Source organism: Haplochromis burtoni, unplaced genomic scaffold (assembly GCF_018398535.1).
Source record: "Haplochromis burtoni strain Fernald_Lab_line unplaced genomic scaffold, NCSU_Asbu1 Contig_12, whole genome shotgun sequence".
Lineage (NCBI taxonomy): Eukaryota > Metazoa > Chordata > Actinopteri > Cichliformes > Cichlidae > Haplochromis > Haplochromis burtoni.
Window position 1 is genome coordinate 1,607,112 of NW_024582373.1, and position 20,399 is coordinate 1,627,510.

A 20,399-nucleotide genomic window follows, 5' to 3' on the forward strand; every position below is an offset into this window, starting at 1 on the left:
GTGTGTGCGTGCTAGTGTGTGTGTCTACTGGAGACTGTTTTCTTTTTTTCTGTTTTTTCTATAAGTGTCATTCTTGAATGCTGCATCTCGTGCTCGATTAAGAACACACAACTATTTTCTTACCACATTTACAACGAAGCCTTTTTTTAGTGGTGAAATTACAAGTTCCATTTTAAAGAAAGGTCAGTCCTCAGAATAGTGGATTGGACAGATTAAAATGCACTTTACTGACATCAATTGTAAAATTTAGACGAAGCTGAACTGAATTGTGGCGGACGAGGCGCATTCATTCAACCAAATGCCACAGCAGTTTGTTTAAGTGATAACACGGGCCTTTAAAGCGAGGCCCTGTTGTGGAGGAGCAGGCCTGCTGACCGGACAAATCAGAGAAAACTAACGGTGCATGTTAAGCGGCTTATCCCATTGTGGAAATGAAGATAATGCTATCGTGTTCCGATGTGTTTATTAGGACGGAATCATTTTCACAAGTGCAATTATAGCTGGAAATTGAGCTTTATCACCTTATCTGTACTGTAGATAGTCTGATTCCCAACCTACTAAAACAAAACTACTGAAATTTAGTTTGGAAATGTGTGACAATATTGCCTCATTTAGTAAAATCCCAAAATAAACTGTATCATAAATTCCCAAAAGATGAGATGCATTTTAAAAAAGAAGAAGAAGAAGAAAGAGGAGAGACAGATTAATCTAACACATAGAAAAGGATGAGGCTAATCAGAGAGATAGCATCACGGCGTGCGGTGATATGTAAAGTGCGTGCACCAGTGGTCCGGCCAATAAACTCCTTCTAATGTCAAATAGAGCTTATATTAGTTGCAGCGGAAAACGTGTAAATACGTCTCATTCCCTGCGCTCTGTCTCTATCAACCTGCGGGATCCTCCCCACCCCCCACAAATGATGCATTAGATGCATTGAATGTATTTGTTGTGCAAGTTTGAAAAGGCGGCGATAATCTGGGAGTGAGAGATAAGGAACACCAATTTATTCAGCAGCACTTTGGACCCCGCTTCCAGCCTCGGTCGGTGCTGACACCCCCAGCAGTTTGCTGATAACGATTAGGCCATTTATTATCTTCACAGAGAACAAAGATTGCGCGGTGCCGATGAAATATTACCCCTGGTAATAATCAGAAGGAGAAGGACCCTGGCATCTAATGCAGTGTGCATATAATATCTCCCTGACGAAAGCCGTGCACACACACACACACTCGCGCGCACACACATACACACGGAGTATGTGCAGAACGCACAGAGAACGCATTAACAAAACAAATACTATTTATTAAATATTGCTAAATATTTATTATAATATTAAGTTTTAGTGAATTTGAAACATTCAACTTATTGGAAAAGTAATAATAATGATGTATTTGAGAGACATTAAAAAAATACAACTACCGAATAAATTGTAACTGTTGTTAAAAGACACATATGTGAACTCACATTTATTGGGTTTGCATTATCAACTTAATAAAAATACACAACGTTGTTTAGTCCACAACAACTCGCTAAAATAACCTAAAATAAGCCAACAGTTTTCAGATTTAAAATATTAAAAACAAATAAAACAAAAAAGAATGCTTTATTTCAAAACCGCAAAACCTTATACTTTTAGACTGTTAAGAGTCCAAATAATACCGAGAAAGTATAAAAAGTGCTTATGTTAGCCTATTGGCGTCTATTATTCGTGCCTCCAAGCTTTTTGCTCTGACGAGTCCAAACATTAAAACAAATGTTTACCAATTCAGCAATTCAGTCAGACTTCACGTTTTCTTTTCTCTTCCCTTTTGTTGCATGTGTGTATGTGTGTGTGTGCGCACTCTGGGGAGCACGGGCCCCGAGTTGCAGAGGTCCTCGCGCCCCTTGCACCTGCCTGGCTTCGGCGCAACGCACGAGCCCAGGTCGCGTGCAAGAGATTTTAGAGGCTTTGCATGTTTTACAAAGTTGTTGTTGCTGTGTGGGACATAAAGCACACACAGACATTTAAAAAAAACGGGGTGGAGAGGGAGGGATGGGTATTTTTCTTTCTTTTTTTAACATGTTTAGCTCAGTGTTTTGGGCGGGGGGTGGGGGGGGGGATTGTTTCTCTCAAATCAAATATCTCAGTAAGTCAATTAGGACCGAGGCTCTCGGTCTATCCGAGTTGTTACAAAAAGCGAAAAGAAAACAACAAGAAAAGAAGATAGAGCATTTATTATCACTAAAAAGTAGCTTTTAAACTTTAATTATTGAGCAAGGAAAGCTTTAGAAAGAGCACCGTGCATTTCCCAGCTATGCAATTTCTAAGTTCACTCCCCCGGTCACAAGCCTCAGGTTCAGCCCCAAATTAATCATAATGACTGCGCAATATGCAGCTGGGACAAGTTGGGTTCGGGGACTCTGCTCGCTCCCTTGGTGGCTCCAACATCTAGCGAAGTTCTTTATTTCCCTGCATGTATGTAGACCATGTATTAAATCCACAGGCTCAGGTAAGCAGCACATCAGTCTTTCAGGGCAGAGCTCACAGTGACCTCGAGGAACGTTGATATACATTTTAAAAACAAAAGGATGAAATGCTGAAAAGCACGTGAGACACAAGCTATCCTAAAGTATGTTGAGAACCTCTCGGGGACAGGTACCGCTGCCAGTTTTTTGTATTTAACCAGGACCCGGAAGACAGGCTGCTGGCTGACGTGCCATTACGCTGCTGTGTGCCCGCAGCCTCTCACACAGGCACACAAGTTTTTTTTTCTTCTTCATTTTTTTTAATGCTCATATTCACAGAGGTTTGGACAGAGCGAGAGTAGAGGGGGGATATTGCGCGCAGACACTCACCGCTCTCCGCTCCGTGACGACACAGCACACAGAGCAGCGACCATCAGGCCACCGGGTTTTCCATTTAGTCTCGACAGCATCATAAAAACGGGGCAGATCTGGACACCTCTTCGGTTTGGTCGTTCATTTTGCACCGTTATTATTATTGTTATCATTTGTTTTTGGAGGAGGAGGAGAAGGAGGGGAGGGTAGAGAAGACGCGAAGCTGCGCAGTGAATCAGATGGTTCCACTTTCTCCGGTTTGACTTTGTCTGCTGTTCAAGACTGGTGGAGGTAAGCCAATTACTGCGTTTTTAAACTATCTGAACTTTAAAATATTATTTATGATTTTATTTTATTTTTATTTGATATTTTGTAATTATATGTGAGGCTATTCAAAGTAAGGTACTGGTAATAATAATTGTATACAGGCTCAGCATAAAAAAAGAAAAACGGTTGCTTGTGCTATATTTTCATGGCTATCGAGGAATAAAGTACACTGATCGCACGTGCACTCTTTATGAACTCTTTATTTATAATTATACATCCCCACTGTCACAGATATTTGGATATTAGGCCAAATATAACCCTCCGCAACATCTCTAAAGCGGTACAGTGATATTATATGTTTGATGCAGTCATACGTTGTAATGTACTTTATCATTCATTACTCATATTATTATTCATCATTATTATTCATATTCACTGGAAGCGCGCTGTTTTTCTTTTAATTTCTACAGCACCGCTTGTTTTTCCCCGAATGATCGACCAAAAAAGTTCAAGATTAAGTCCGGGTTAACAAAACGGATGTATGTGTGCCATAGCTTCTTAAAATAAATAAATAAATAAATAAATAAATCCTTTTTAATGTGGCTCACTTTTCGTGTTGCCGTGGGCAGGGTGTTCTGCCCCCGAAAAAAGAAAAAGAAAAAAGAAACTAAATTGTTTAGTGTATCATCAGCGAGATATTAGTGACGACAAAGGTATTCAATTGTCACGCTTTAAAACGCATAATGACTCGAGTAACCCTCTTTGATCAGTAGAAGGAGCAATCACATCACTACACTGGCAGAGCTGAGACAGGGGGAGGGCTGGTGCGTCTCCGCAGGCACGCAGGAGTGCCTTTCTTTTTCTTCCACCCTCTCTTACCTGTGCTGCTGGGTCTGCTTTATGTGTGCATGATTTAAGAGGCATGGCGTGATTGTGTGTGACTATACAAAGGGGTTTTTTCCTTCCCACTGTCACCAAGTGTTTGCTCATGGAGGCTCTGCGTTACCACGGGGTCTCTCCCTTACAATATAAAGGCAACTGTTGTTAAGATTTGGGGCTGTCTAAATAAAGCTGTGAATTGAATTGAAATGATTACAGCAAAGAACAGTGGCATGAAGATGGAGTTGTGAGTAAACACTGTAAGAGGTCCAAATGTGTTTTTTTGTTTTGTTTTGTATTTATAGCTCCAATAAGTGGTTTTGACTGTAAAACTAGGTTCACCTTGCGGTCCGTAATCACTTTTTGTTGAGTGTGTGCAGTCCATGTTAATGTCCTACCCGCTTTTTCTGAAATGTCATTATTTTGATTCAGAAATGACTTAAATGGGAGACTGTGCTGCTCTTAGGCTCCCTCTCTCAGCAGTTATATGGTGGGTGCTTGTGTCTATAAAGCCCCCCACCCACCCACCCAGTGCCCTGGCTCGATCTAATTAGCCGTGAGTAAAGGGGACAATAATGCTTCAGCTGGTTTCTGTCATTCTCTTCTCTCTGGCTCTGCTTATCTTCACAAGCCCCACAGTGGCTCTTCACACCCCCATCCCCCCAAAACACATACACACACACATAGTTGGGCACACAGTCACACACCTACACTGGATAATGATGGATGACCGTGCCCAATGGGAACAAACAGGTAGATAAAGCCAATCCCATTTAATAACAGCATGGATCGGAATGATAATCTTGTTGTTCATTAGCCACTGTGGCTGCACGGTGATACAGTTGTTGCACACAGTTCTCGCCCAGCTCAGGAGGCGTTGTGCGAGGGGACGCGTTCTCCGCTTTTTGGATGGCATCGCCGGGTGAAACAATACTGCTGTGTCCTTGAGAAAGACAGAGGGAAAAGGCAACAGCAACTCCCCCACCCCCTGTCCTCTCCCACTAACCCTCCATCACCCTCTCCCATCTTTTTGTTCCAGCAAAGATACAAATGGGATTAATGAAGGTATAAATTACAGAGGGGGTAAATCCTGCTGAGTAATCCATTTGGCAAACATGCAAACAACAATGGGAATACTACAGCAGCTATCCTGAGCCTGACTCACTCTCCCAGTGGTTAACACAGCCAGAATGCAACACAGACCGGCAAGTCTGAGCCACAGTGTGCAGTGTCCTTTCACTGATGGCTACAAGATCAAGAGCATCGCTGCATACTCACTGACGCTCAAACAGAGGGAGTCCTTGTTGCTTAGGGTTCAAGCATGTGACAGCAATTACTGTGCGGCATTAAATTGTGCGTAATTGGTGCAGTATTGTTGATTGATGCAGTGTAAATTACAACACAATATTTGTCACTGACAATTAATAAGCATATTAAGGTAGACTTCACTCCACCTGCCAACTGTGGCTTCTTTTCCACTGGAATGTCAGTTATTGGAGTCGCTGGCCCTCTGCTGCCACACATGTTGTAATTTGTTGATTTTAGGAGTTGACAAGCTCAAAGGGCTGAGCTCATCAACTCGCTGCCTCTGGCAACATGCCCGAGATTTAATGACTGATGACTGACACACACACACACACACACACACACACACACACACACACACACACACACACACACACACACAGAGGCGCGCAGTTATACTGCAGGTATGACATCAAACGTGATTATCGCCTAAATGACCTGTGCCGTGTCATCACGGCAACCCCCCGCAGGCCCCCACCCACACTGCTCAGCTCCTAGTTAGATTTTGTGACGTTGGATCCCGGCGTCGGCGTGGCGGCCAGTCTGTTCAGGGCACCTTCCAATTACTCCTTGTCAATCACACAAACGCAGCGGCAGTGCACGTAGATCTACTTGCGCACAAATAACAGCGCATGTGCTGCTCATTTTACGCACGCTTTCAATAAACAAAGAAATAAATACAAGAAAAAATATAATTGGACAGAAACGCATTTTTTCCCTTTTTGTCTAAAGATTAAATAGCCCGCCAGGTTTCATTTTTGTTTTTGTGGGCAGTTTGTGAATGAGCGCATCGGGAGACGCTCTGACTGTCACCCACTGACTTTTCGTACCTTACGTGCAACGTGAGGCCTTGCGCCTATCCCCTTTTGTCTGGCCAAATTATCAACGGGCGTCATTAGAAATGCAAACTATGTTTTGATTGCTCTGCCCCCGAGACAAAAACCACTGTTTTCACAAAAGGAATGTCGTGCTACTAATTAAAGACAATTAGGCGCTCCCAACAATGGGAGGGGGGCAATTCGGGGTCATAAATCGACTCCTCCTCTGTTGGTTTAAGAGGTGCTGAAATTGCTTTTTGTATTTACATGGGGAAGACAACAATCAAAATACTTACGCTTATTGCTAGTAATAAGGATTGATATGCAGCTTTAACCGGTCAACTGTGGCATAAAACCAAAAGACATTCGCAAGTGGGTGCGAATTTTAAATATCACCCACAAGTATTAAAAAAAAGAAAGGTTTAACAATATTTTGTAAATGGGTTTATAGAGAGCAAGGGGAGCTACGCCTGCATGGGTACGTTGTAAAAAGCTAACACTGGGCCATATATATTAAGGTGTAAATTTCACACATTGTTAGGCTCTGTCTTCAGCCCGTCGCTAAAAAGGCAGATTATCAGAGGTCGATTGCTCATTTCGCTTGAGATTCATGAGCGAAAAAAAAAGATCCCCGAGAAATTACACTGCTGATTGATAAGTCTTTTAGTTTTTCGGTGCAGGAAAATGAAAATTGAAAGAAGGAGAGCAGGGACGCATTTAGCCAATTGCGGCAGTGCCCGCTATGATTGGTCCAGACCGACGCCCCGCCCCCCATGGCTTGATATGGGAATTTACTGGCGCCAGCCGCATCAGTCTGCCCCACATCTCATTAATGCGCCTGAGCACTGCAAGGATCAAGAGGTTTACACATCCAGGGCTCTGTATACCATCAGCTGATCACAACTGCAACAGGTATCCAGAGGAGACATTTAAGTGTTTTCTTTATGCGGATACAGGATGCGTTGCTTCGACTTGGAGACAGCGATGTCTTGTTTTTTCCGACTTGTAATGGCAGGAACCCTAAATTGTGCAAAGTTTACTTCACGTGTCACCCGCTATAATTAGATAAAAAACGAAGGGTGCTTCGATTTTGCATGGAAGGAGAGACGTGTCGTTAAACTAATATGTTGCTTTCGTCTCTTTGCAGGTATCCCAGAGGAGAAGGAGGGAGAGCGAGTTATTTAAGGATTCTATTTCTGCTGTAAATCACAGTTCAGGAACTATATTTTAAGGAGGAATCGACTTCCACTTGGAGGCAAATAAAGCCTAAACAGAGAGGCATTCAAGGGGAGAGGGAAAAAAATAGAGACTGTCAGCTCAGACATGGAGGTCGCAGCGGCAGATCAGTCTCGGTGGATGGCGCACCATCATGCTGTGCTGAACGGTCAGCACCCGGACTCTCACCACCACAGCCTGAGCCACAACTACATGGAGCCCATGGCGCCTTTACTGCCGCAGGACGAGGTTGATATGTTTCTGAACCACTTGGACTCTCAAGGGAACCCCTACTACACCAACTCCCGAGCAAGGGTCACCTACAGCCAAGCACACGGTAAGATGCGCTCAAGTTTACGATCACCAAGTGTGAGGCCAGATAAGATAAGATGTCTGAAAATATAATATAAATAAAATTGTATTTTAAAAATCCATTTATAGATCCATGTTTTAAAAGAGTCGTATAATACCATAATTTTAATGTGTGTGTGTGTGTGTGTGATATTAAAGGCTAATGATTTTTGTGTGTACAAAAGCTTATTGCCAGCCTAACAACAAAAGCCTCTGCAGCAATTAGTTAGAAAAAGTCCTTCTTGACTTTCCTGGGTCAATTCACCAACATAAAAGGAATTTCTAACAAATGACAGCAAGAGGAAAGGGAAGTATGTCACTTAACCCCTCTCTGTTGGGGCAGGAGTTTCTGGAGGGAGAGAGGCACTTCCCGGATATAAAATAAAAAGCGCAAATTTACTAATAACAACCTTTAGTCCGAGAGCTGCTGCGGACGAAAAGATAATGCCCAGACAAGGAGCGCTGTTTATTTAACACTTTTGTAGGCTTTCATAATGCTATATCGGCTGCTTTCATTTAATGGAAACTATTTGTAGAGAGGTTACTTAATTTCGATTTTTAAAAAAAAATCTATTATTTAAAATCAACTACGAATATTTTATCTACATCTGGAGCTAAATGTCGGATTTGAGAAATTCAGGGAATTTAACAGGTAAGATTTTTTTTAACTGAGTTGTAAACTAATGATAAGACTTATGAATTACTGAGAAATTAAAGCAGAATACAGCCATATTAAATAGACTGTTATGGTTTTCAGCTCGCCTCACTGGGAACCAGGTCTGCCGGCCACACCTCATCCACAGCCCCGGTATTCCCTGGCTGGACCCCGGTAAAGCAGCTCTGTCTGCTGCACACCACCACAACGCATGGGCGGTCAGCCACTTCAGCAAACCCGGCCTTCACCCCGCCGGCTCCGGCTACCCCTGTAGTAGCAGCACCGGCACCGCTCCGGTGTCTTCGCTCACTCCAGCGTCGCATTCCAGCCCACACTTGTACAGTTTCCCCCCTACCCCTCCCAAAGACGTGTCCCCGGACCCCGGCCCTACCTCTCCGACCTCCACCTCAACCAGGATGGATGAGAAAGAGTCGATAAAGTACCAAGTGCCGCTGACGGACGGCATGAAAATGGAGAGCTGCAGTCCGCTCCGCAGCGGCCTGGCCTCGATGAACAGCCAGGCCCCAGCCACGCATCACCCTATCCCAACCTACCCGGCCTACTCTCTCTCTACACCCCACGAATACGGCGGCAGTCTCTTCCATCCCGGCAGCCTGCTCGGCGGGTCCTCGTCCAGCTTTACGCCCAAATGCAAAAGCAAAGCCAGATCGAGCTCAGGTGAGTCTCACGTGTGTTTTGAGCCCCCCTCCCCCCTTTTTCTCATCAGATGGCAGATCAAATCGATAAGGCCTAATTAAATGGTTATGGTTTATTCAGCTGAGCGGTGAAGCGTTGCGCAATATAGGTTAGTTTACACAACCAATCATCGGTTGATGAATATTTCATTGGTCTCCATGTAAAGGTGATATTAGTATTTCCACTATGGTGTGAGCATCATTTTATTCTTTTATTTTCTCTTTCATTTATTCCCAGGTGTAATTACATTTATCAATTTCTTAATGCTTGTATTATGTAAACTTCGTGGTTCAGACTTGTTGCTCCAGTGAGTTGCTTATACGAAAAAAGAGCGATAATTTCCACATCGGACACTGTCAAGTCTTATTTCACCCATTACACTTTTTTTCATACTTGTGTGATTCATTCTCTTAAAATGTCAGTGTAATCGAGGCGAATAGGCAAAAAATAGAGAACGAAAGTGGGATTAAATAATTTTTGGGACTGACTGGTTATTCATATGTATATGTTTTTACATATAAATAACAACTAAACGATCCATATAAACTGGTTAAGTATATGTTTTTAAAAAGAAGTGAAATAATTTAGCCGCTTTTTGAGCAGAGAGAAAAAAGTCCAACACTGACATTTTTTTACACACTAACTTTACATTCAGACGCCACACCATCAACGGTGCTCAGGCAGGTACATGTTCGTGCCACAGGCTTGTTTTCTTTTAAACGTGGCCTTTATTGCGCTTAAAAAACGAGGGAGTCACGACGCCCTGGCTCCTGCCATATCCTGTATACCTCCAAGTGAACAAATCACGACCTCCACCCCGCCCACCGCTCTCCCCAGCACTAACAAAGCACAGGCGACAGAGCCCTGCTGTTTGTGTTTTTAAGCACGGCCTTGGCCCGCTGTGCTGACATGAAGTGGAGGGGCGAGCAAGTTCACAGCAGATCTGATTCTCCGTGAAGATGAGAGTGCATTCTGGTGCAATGAGCAACCATGGATTTTTAAAAAAGGACTCAAGCAGTTTCCCATTTCCCCTTAATTTTAAAGACATTAAAATGTTCATAATAAAGCAGCATATTTTCTGACTGTCTGGACAGGATTTTGATTCAATATGCTGCATGTGCTGGGAGTCAAATTTAAGGGGGGATACTTAGACTTTATGCCTGACACTAATGGGCAGACATTTGAAAAAACAACTCAGCCTGCTTAATGAGTGTGTAATTTCCCTACATTGTTCCAGCTGTGGTGCACTGAGTTACTGGACAAAAGAAAGAATGGACGTGAAATAACAAAAAATGCAGTGTGTTAACAAATTGTTCCAAATGTAGCTTTGCAATTATCTGCATTGTCATCCTTTGTCGCCGTGCTTTTTAACACACCTGGGGAATGCTCGGTGCCTGATAATACTGAGCGAATATGAGCTGTTGTGGTGGAGAAATGTTATACTGTGACATTTAAAAGAGCCTGACCAGACTGTGCCTGAATCAGCAACACAAACATATCTGCCACGACGTTAGAAAAAGAAAAAAAAGGCTCTTATCTATCAAAGTCAATGTCCAGTGCCAGTAATTGTGATTGATTGTTGGACAAAATGCCACAATGACATTTTCTCTGTCAGCACGAATACCTCACGGTACGGCTTCCTGTTGAACTGGCCCTCAAACCCACAGCTCCTTCCCCTCGTGCAGCTCACCTTATGCACGGAGCTGTTTCGCCTTCCCATTTGTTTTTCGTATTTCAACACTGAACATTGTGCAAGGCAAAAAGTTGTAAGTCATTGTGGGCGAATATGTAAAACATATTAATGAGACTGCTTGTGTGTGGTCGCTTGACTTGTGAAATTCTTTAAGGGGAAGAGAAGGGAGGTACGAAAACACAAGAAATGCATTTCAAAAGGAACCTAGCCTTTTTTTCCCTTTTTGCTCAGGTCAGGTCCTATTGTGGTGCAAGGGTGGGACTTTGGGTGTCGCTGGCATTATAACAGAAATAATGAGGTGATGCTCTAGGGAGAGGGGAACACCTGAATTAAATGAGCTTTGGTTTAGCAACAGGCTGTTTGAAGTCAAACCTGACGGGGGAAGAAAAACTTGTGGGAATAGTTTTTCTTTAAGCAGCTTTTTGTACAGAAGAGAATGCGCACACACAGGACACAGACTATTGATCCAGTCACCAAGAATGATAGAAACTATATTACAACTTGTGCTGATACAATGCTGTCTCACTGCTGTTTCTGACACCAACCAGCACGCAAGCTTCTCATCAAACACTTTCCGACACATTTAATACCACCTACACACACTTACTTTCCTCTCGTGGGTGCCCACTAAGCTGATCAATAATGTAGGCTTAATTTGATGGTGTGTCTCACTCTTCTTGTTGGACACCTCTGGACATGTTCTGGCTGTCTGTGGCCTCCCCACTCCAGATCAATTTACATAGAGGTGTCTGTGTCCTGGGCAGCCGTGCACACTTGGTACACCTGCACACTGATATGGATGTTTGTCACTACCCCAATTTTTGACTTCATATTACAAGGCCATCTGAGGTCATGCACCACTCTACTATAACTACATGACCAGGTTGTGCTACACAGCTGCTATATGCTGCTCCACAAAGAGGGGGGAACTTTTTAATTATATAAAATTTCCTTTTGTCTCCTCCTCTTGAACTATATGCAGAGGGCCGTGAATGTGTAAACTGTGGTGCCACGTCCACCCCGCTGTGGCGGCGGGACGGTACCGGCCACTACCTGTGCAACGCCTGCGGACTGTACCACAAGATGAACGGCCAGAACCGACCACTTATCAAGCCCAAACGGAGACTGGTGAGTCCTACATCTCGCTCCATCCCCTCACTCTGAGAGAAGGCACCCAAATATGAGCACAAAGCAGATGCCGGCAGCACAATTCCAGGAAAGTTATATTTTCCCTATGATCTTCCTGGAATTGTTTGTCCCTCTCACCCCCCGATGATCCGCCTTCATGGCCTGTTACAATACTGCTACTATTGCCATTGTTCCTGCTATCATTATTGCTGGTACTTCTGATACTGTTACTGATACCAATGCCCATGCTGCTTTAGTTAACACCATGCTTGAGTAAATGAAAGGCAGCAATGACAGAGAGGAATCCTGTGGTGGCTGTGCCATGTTGCAGAGCTGCTCAGTCTTTATTCACAATAAACCTGCTAAAAACGGGTCTATCTATCTATCTATCTATCTATCTATCTATCTATCTATCTAGTATGCTTTATATATATTTTGTTAAAATATTTTATAGATATAATTTGTAATCAAATTGCATAATAATAATAATAATAATAATAATAATAATAATAATAATGTGCCGATTTATATTAATTAAGGTATTAAAAAAATAAGGTCTAAACTAATAAATTGTTTTGAGCTGCGTAACCTTTGACTTCGTTCACACACCCTCATTATGATGGCTCTGATGGTCTTCATTAACACTTTCTGCTAAATTCGAAAAATTCCACCGCATTTTTTTTCCTGAAATACTAAAACTCGTTTTTGAAATGATCGTTTTTCGTGTTGTTCCTTGACGATTTCCACGTCGTTCCTATTCGTAAAAGAGAAAAAAAAGTCCATTACATTTTCCACTGGGTCGGCCCATGTGGCTGTAGCTTTTGCATTTTCAGCTCAAGTGTTTTTCAGAGTTGTGTTCAAAGGGGCATCCAGTTGTTTCCTATCCGGATATCTGGCCGGCCCAGATAAGGAAGTCAGGCTCCCGGCTGTTTCCGCCTTCAACCAGCGCTCTGCATTCTCTATGGCTAGACTGACATATACTATAAAGAGATTATCACAACACTGGAGGAGCCGCTTATGTGTGAAGAGACAGACCGCGAGGGGCGGGGACTGGAAAATAAATGGATTTATGTTGTTCTCTTGTTTGTCATTATCGGTGGGCAGTGCTAGGCTTAACGCACAGTCGCTTTGCATTTTTTAAATTTAAATTATGATGCATTTATATTTTACATCATATGAAAATGACCTGGGTTGTTGTTCCTGCTGCTACTCGCCAGGTAAACAGCAACGACTCCACCTGAAATGAATTAAAAGACTAACCTGGATGCTGCACGCACGGCACGGAACCGGAGGCTCCTTGCATGTGAAGCTAATGCTTTTTATTATGTGTGGAAAATCGATCCGTAATGGGCACGGCGGCATATTGTCAGACAGGACACCGTGTCTCACACGACTCGCAGCCCATTTTTTTTCTTGGATCGTGATAAAATGCAGAGTTTACGCAGGACCTCCATTAATAGCATACTTATCATTAAATAAAATTACTAGCGGGCCTGTAGAGTAGCGTGAGAGACGTCTGCGGGGGGGGGGGGAGAAAAAAATGGCTCCATGTCTTATTGCACAAATTACAAAATTTGATCATAGTTGTAGCGGGCGACATACATGCAATTGATTCAATAGAGAAGTTAAGTAATTTCTCCAGTCTGTGTGTCGCTTCTTTTGATGTTTGTCTGCACATATTTGTGCGGTCAGAGATGGGACCTCACGTGCCGCCGTTTAAGAAGTTTAAGAAAAACCTCCCGTTAACTTTCCCGTCGTGTCGCACATTTTCTGGGATAAGGTATCAGTGTTACGGCTTTATTTTAATCTAAATGGTGCTTCTGCTGCTCCTAATGGTTCAGACGAAATCTACTGTGATGCGCCTGCGCTGACCTCCCTTCCACAAGTGACCGAGTTTAGTATTTATGATGCATTTTTCCTGCTTCCTTCAGTCCGCTGCTAGACGTGCAGGCACCTGCTGTGCAAACTGCCAGACCACCACCACCACCCTTTGGAGGCGCAACGGGAACGGAGATCCGGTGTGCAACGCCTGCGGCCTTTACTTTAAACTGCACAATGTAAGTAGCTTCGGGAGGGGGGGGGAGAGAAAAATGAGTGTGGGGTTTGGGATGGAAGGAGGAGGGGAGGGCTGCTGGTCCTTAACTGGTTAAGTGGGCGGACAGCTCGTATCGATTTAGGAGCACAGAAAGTGAGAGTGGGGAGGCAAAGCCTGCTCACACTGTCGAGCAGAACCCACCGGGCGGCTTTTTTATTAAACCATCGTTGTTTCAATGGGGGGCGTTACTCCCCAGAGAGGCTGCCGGGTGGGACTGTCATTCAGTGTAACGGCGTCGGTTACACTGATGAGGATTTGTCTGCTGGCTACTCCTTTCAGAGCCCAGCCTGGTCCTCATCCCGGTGTATTCATTAATGAGCACTGTGGTTCTGTTTGGTTTGGACAATTAAACAAAAGATTAAAAAAACCCACACGCCCCTGACTCGCTTTATAATGGAGCTATATATGCAAAACAGCTGCTCATTATTTATAGCCTTTTATGAATAACGCTGAGGTTATTCATAAAAGGCTATTGGGATAGTAAAAAAACAGTAAACATGCAACATGTGACATATTTCTGCTAAGATTTAAAATAAAGAGGCTGTAAAGGAGCTGTGACAGTAACCTAAACCTAAATGTCTACAATGCTGTATTCACACTGTCAGTGGTGCTTTTGTTCGCCACGCCTGAGCTAATGTGCCGCTCTTCTGCTCTTCACAGGTCAACAGACCTCTGACCATGAAGAAAGAAGGCATCCAGACACGCAACCGCAAGATGTCCAGCAAGTCCAAGAGGAACAAACGATCAGGGGACGGCTTTGACGAGCTCTCCAAATGCATGCAGGACAAGGCCTCTCCCTTTGGTGGTGCGCCTGGCCTCGCCAGTCACATGACCCACATGGGTCACCTGCCCCCCTTCAGCCACTCGGGACACATGCTGCCAACGCCCACGCCCATTCACCCTTCATTCGGTCACCCCCACCACTCCAATCGCTCGCCGGTCTGGGCGGAGCCTCACTGAGGCCTTTTCAGACCCAGAGCCCCCCTTCGCCATCACATCGCCATAAACACTAAATGGCCTCCTGAGTCACGACAGCTGAGCAGCCTTGTTTCGTGTACAGTGGTTGTAGGGAAAAGACTTTCAGTCGGACTTGATGACTTATGGCTGCGTCACGGCTGACTTCACAGATGAGCCGCTGCGGAGAGCGAGACTTAAGTGGACTCTGTAAAGAGCTAATGTGAGGAGGGGTTCGTTGGGTGACAGGGGATAGCAGGATTGGAGATGTTTGTCATTCTTTTTTTGCTTATTTTTTACTAAGTCACTTTGGTACCCACCTCTCCTTGATCCTGCACCAGGAAACTCATGAGAGGGCTTAAAAAGAACCGCTGTTTTCACCTCACGACCATCTCATTATATACTGAGACACACGCGCCCTGTCCATCCCCAGGCTGTCGTTCACGACTGCTCCTCAGTGCTGGAAGTTTTCAGTACACCCCAAAACCAGTGCCCCTCTAACATGCTGGATTGTACACACCACCTGTTTTTGATAACAGAGTTTTATGAAAACAAAGCAAACAAACAAACAAAAAAAACGCAGTAAATAGAGTGTTTATAAATGCTTAATTGCTATTATTGTTGTTATATTGTTATAATTATTGCTACGATAATTTATTTTCACTCTTTAAGCTTTTGTCCAACACACAGAAAACGTCTGATTTTAATTTTGTGGTTATTATGTAAAGAAAACACTGACCTGTCTTAGATGAAAAAGTCCCTGAGCTGTACGTTTTTATCATTTTTCCATCTCACACAGAAAAGGAAATAAAGTTTAATACTGAGGTAAGATCTGTCTCTATCCTTATACGCTGCACACATTCCAACTGACAAAGGGCAGTAAAGAAAAGAAAAACAGCGTGACCACTCCTTGCCTTTAAAAAAACCCAACTTCTATACCTGAGCCCAGCTTGTTTTTAAACTACTCCTGCTATGTTGGTGGATTTCTCATTGTGATTCTGTTTGTTTAAGGTTTGATAATGTACCTCTTTGATAGAACACATCATGTGTCTGAAGTGTTTTCACAGTAATGTGCACACAGACAGACATTATGGCCTGAACGGTCCTTTTAATGAAGACTGCTTGATTATTAAAATCATAAGTGATATCAGATGTATCAAGGGAAGCTCTGTGATCCCTTAAGCGTGGTAATGCTTTGGTCAGGCTCCTCCTCTATCTGTGATGGCTCGTTGTTAAGAAAAGGCCTCTTTGTGGAGTTAAAGCCCCGGGCTGGACCATTGTACCCAGACAGCAGGCTCCAACCAAGGGCTCCCAAGTCATACAGTCATACATATGCACAGACCCACATGCTCTCACACAAATGCAAACCCTAATTCACACCTAATTTAACCAAGTAATACATGCAAGGTCTCCTTCTTCTTTACTTTTTAAAAAAAATCTCTAACAGCCAAATTCTTGATGAATTTGCATGTGAAAAATACTGAGTCATGAGTTCAGTTCAGCAGGAGCTGCTCTTGCTCCCCGCGTCTGTCGGAGTAGCCCTCTCTCTCTCTGCCTCGGCCAGGGTGATTGGAGTGAGAGGAAGGACAGTGGGTCTTTAGTGGGAGAGAGAAGAGGAAGGAAAGGCAATCAGGCGACCTGAGCAAACACATGGGGGTCTGCTTGAACCCTTCGCACACAGATGTGCTCGCAGCTGAGGCTGCCAGGAAGCAGGCGTCAGCTCTGTTTCTCCCTCATCTCCTCCTCTTTTTCTTTCTCTTTTGTTTATCTTTTTTTCACTCTCCCTCTTCGTGCTCTCTCATTATTTTCTGTTTGTCTTCTATTCTTCCCTCCGCGCTTGTCGTTCTGCTTCTTCCCTCCCATTTGGACGATTACAGTAAAATAACGGGGCTGGAGAAACTTTGAACAGAGCCAGCCGCTAATGAGTCTGCTCGATTAGGGCCAATTTGAGGTCATCATCGCTGAGTTCAGCATGCCCTCACACACCCACAGCACAAACCATCCGATTAAACGGTCTACGGTGAAATCAGACAACTACCCCTCCCTGAACCCTCCACCCTCCTCACATCTGCTGGACTGCTGCAGAGGTTGATCTGCTGGGGTTTCCCAGAGTCTTGATCCGTTCACATTGAAAATAATATTTATCCAGGCTTTACATCCAGGCTTTACATCCAGTTATTTGCTATCCAGTGAAGCTGGAAGGCTCTGTGGTTAGCTTATGCTACATTGTAGCAAACTCCCAACACTGACTGGCTCGACATGCATGAACACAGCACTGAAGGACTGCATGTGAATGTCTGTTTTCACTGAGGGGGTGGGATCATCTTGATCCACTTGCTGAACGTAAGTGAAAACGTAACGCTCCACTGCCAGCAAGCAGCCTAGCATCTGTGTGTAGCACAGTGTTTTTGGAGCTGGGCCTCGCACGGGCCACGACTCCAGCGAGTTGTGCACCGCTATAGTCAGCGAGCCTGCTCGGCCGGGCTTGGCCAGACTCCCGGACTGAGAGAGGGAGACGGAGAGAGCCAGCTCTCCTCAATGAGGCCCTCCAGAGGGAAGGAGAAGCTCTCCCAAAAATAATACCAGAGTCTGCCAGGCCAGCAGCTCGCAAGCACATATGCAGACATGAACATGCAAGTGCACATGCATACAAGGTTGGTGTGGTGTGTGACCAAGCATCATAAACCTGGTGTGCATATTTGTAGGAAGCAGGCCTACATTTTAACTCACATGCCTCACAAGGGTTAGGTAGCATTAGGTAGCGGGCACAAGGCACGCACGCTTGCACATGAAATGACTTCTGGGTGAAGTATTTCAGTGTCTGCGTGTGCCACTCCTGCTCAATTTTCTACCCCATTAAATTGATTCAGTTTCTGCAACAAGAGGGTTTTGTATCCTTTTTACTCACTAGGTCTCACCAAACCAACAGCTACATTGAAGAAGACATCTCCTTCTAACTCACATCCTGAGTTATGTGACACAAAAAAGAAAAAAAAAGCTGTAAAATAGGATGTTACTTATCTTCCCTATCAGAGTGGCATTCCATAGAGGAGATGAAGAGGAGAGATCTCAGATGCGTTGGCGGGGTTGAACATGGTGGCCACCTAGATCAGAGCACCGAGAGGTTTACGACTTCAACCTGGAACTGGATGTTTCAACTCATCTCGACTCCCTGCCTCCTTCTCCCCTCCGCTCTTCCGCTTGTACTCAACCTCCCTCGCCACCATCCCCACCACCACTCATTCCCCCCCTGCGCTCGCATATAACTAACCATCTCTTCATTTCCCCCCCACTCCATCCCCCTACTACTCCCACTTTCTTCTTGTCTCCCACTCCTCCAGCGTATTTGTTTTTCCATCAAATTGAATTAGCGGAATCAAAAGGTATCCCGACCATCCCCTCGCAAAGTTGAGTTAGGGAGAGAGAGACGTAGAAGATGAAAGGAAGTGCAGTGCAGTTCAAATGCAGGTCTCCCAATGTGTGTGTGTTGCAATGGGGGTTGACCTTTGCCTGGGCCTAGCTAAAAAAGCATCCCTCCTTCCTCAGACCCCTATAAGGATATTAAGACTGCTAGTCAGGACAGTATTTAGATAATACAAACACAGGGCATTTATTCATGCCTTGGGTCGCTATAAAGTTCCCCAAGTAGTTCATTTGTGGAGTCAAAAACAGAACTTAAGTCATGCTATGATGAAGCATTAACTGAGCTTTTAGCTGTTTGAACTGTAATGGTTATCAAGTTAGCGTTTGAGCTATATAAAGAGGCCGACACGTGAACTTCCTCTTTTCACGGATCAAGAGAAATTCATAGAAATACCCGTCTGACTGAGCCTGACAGGAAAAAGGTGTGTATGTTCAGTAAAGCACCTGGTGAACACTATTCATGGAAACCTCTACTGATACACACCATTTGTCACTCGAGCAACTCTTCTAAGATTAATCAAGTATAGCACGTAGCAATGATGTGATGAGCGGGGCTCTGACAGTCATAGCTGTCACTCAGAGAGCGATCCAGAGCTGACAGGAGATTATCTGCGATGACCTCTGCTGACAGGAAACTACCGCATCCTGACCCGCTAGAACACCAAATCTCACCAATGATCTCTCCATGTGTCGAAAATTATTCAGAAGAAGTGTTTTGATCTTGGATAATCTTTCACTTTTTTATGACCTTCAGGGCCCTTGACACTTTATTTTCTTCCCCTTCGCGCTGAGCACTGAAAGGCCACCAGCTAGTGACAGCTGCATACCAAGCTTGACTGAGGACACAGCTTTTTCAAAGCACTGAAAAAAAAGAAAAACAGGAAGCGAGAAGTTCAAACAGGAAATACTTCTGTTGTACTATTAAGACCAATTAAGACCACAGAGGTCTGAGAGAGACAGCGAAAAAAGAGATTGATTACAAGGGATGCGTGGTTGTACAGTATTTAAGAGTAAGTCCGTGCAAAGTTTCATGCTTCAGGGCAGCGTTTGTGGTATGAGTACCTAATGCTAAAAATCACTCTGCCACTGACTTTAGAAAAATGTTCACTATTTGCTGAATTTTTTGAGGTCGGGACAATTTTGTCCCACAAACTATATCAGGGCATGAGAGCCAACCACACAACTCTTCTATATGTAATATATATTTCTTGATTACCCAAGATCATGTTACATCATTTGAATCACCTCAAATAGGCCTTACAGTATAAGAGTTAAAGAAAAAACAAGTGTGTAAATAAAAAGGTAAAATGTTTTAACCCCAGGAGACTATTTCGTGATTTATTTGGTCAGCATCAGTAAGTTTGGATAGCTTGTTAATATGAAACTTGAAAAGTGAAAGAGGGAAATAAAACCCCCCTTACTGTCATAGTTTGTGGTTAACGAAAAGGTTTCTGGGAGTGGTGCTCTAATACTGAAAGACGTTTCTGAATTATGCATTCAGTTATAGTTCTTTTCCGCTTCCCACATCGTACTCCACAATGCTTATTTGTCCTACTCTGGGGGAGTCGCTTCCATGCTAAAACACAGCAGATACAAAATTCCTACACCTTCCAGCTCTCCTAACCACAGGAAGTTTGTTGCGATTCAGCCTGAGACCTTAATAAATTAGCATCAGTCATCCAACTGCTGAACTCTTTTGCACCGATGCGTTCATCCTTTGTGTGTAATTTGTCTGTAACCCGCTGAGAAGTCCATGTTGGAAGCAGGGTGTGGACATGCAGAGCACCCTTCCCTCAGCTCACCCTGAAAAACGAGGTCAGCCTCCTCACACCTGGGACAGGGAGCATTCAGGATGTTCACCTGGGACAGGTAGTGTTCACGTTCTCATTCATGCTGTGTTATGCTGCACTAAGGCCCTCCTGCTCACCTGCTCCAACAGGCAAAATTCATCCCCACTGTCTGAGGACAAATGAGCCCATTCATCTGCAGGCTCCCATTGACAAACTGGTGGGCAAGTACAGTACAAATACCTCGGAGGGCTCAGGGGAGTGGGCGTCTGGACCTGCCATCCTCTTCCGCACCCATATAATGTCCCACACCATT

At 44.1% G+C, this 20,399-nt stretch overlaps 1 protein-coding gene across 4 annotated transcripts; it reads left to right on the plus strand.

Annotated features, from left to right (window-relative positions):
* The first annotated feature begins 2,423 nt into the window (after positions 1–2,423).
* Positions 2,424–15,702, plus strand: gata2a (GATA binding protein 2a). Of its 4 annotated transcripts, none has more exons than XM_005915387.3 (6): positions 2,424–3,108; positions 7,234–7,638; positions 8,410–8,985; positions 11,667–11,824; positions 13,756–13,881; positions 14,580–15,702. In XM_005915387.3, the coding sequence occupies exons 2-6, from the start codon at positions 7,410–7,412 to the stop codon at positions 14,877–14,879; spliced, it is 1,389 nt and encodes a 462-aa protein (XP_005915449.1). In that variant the 5' UTR covers positions 2,424–3,108; positions 7,234–7,409; the 3' UTR covers positions 14,880–15,702. The 4 variants fall into 4 exon arrangements, with proteins under 4 accessions (XP_005915449.1, XP_005915448.1, XP_005915450.1 ...); XM_005915386.2 differs by lacking the exon at positions 2,424–3,108 and adding an exon at positions 5,635–6,998; XM_005915388.2 differs by lacking the exon at positions 2,424–3,108 and adding an exon at positions 5,635–6,998 and having other exon boundaries at positions 11,679–11,824.
* The last annotated feature ends 4,697 nt before the right edge of the window (positions 15,703–20,399 follow it).

What these genes read in the sequence shown, in the direction of transcription:
- gata2a (XM_005915387.3), top strand. Translation starts at nt 7,410, where the DNA reads ATGGAGGTCGCAGCGGCAGATCAGTCTCGGTGGATGGCGCACCATCAT. An exon ending in CAAAGCCAGATCGAGCTCAG is followed by an intron (nt 8,986 to 11,666) that starts GTGAGTCTCACG and finishes CTCCTCCTCTTG; the next exon opens with AACTATATGCAGAGGGCCGT. An exon ending in TTTACTTTAAACTGCACAAT is followed by an intron (nt 13,882 to 14,579) that starts GTAAGTAGCTTC and finishes TGCTCTTCACAG; the next exon opens with GTCAACAGACCTCTGACCAT.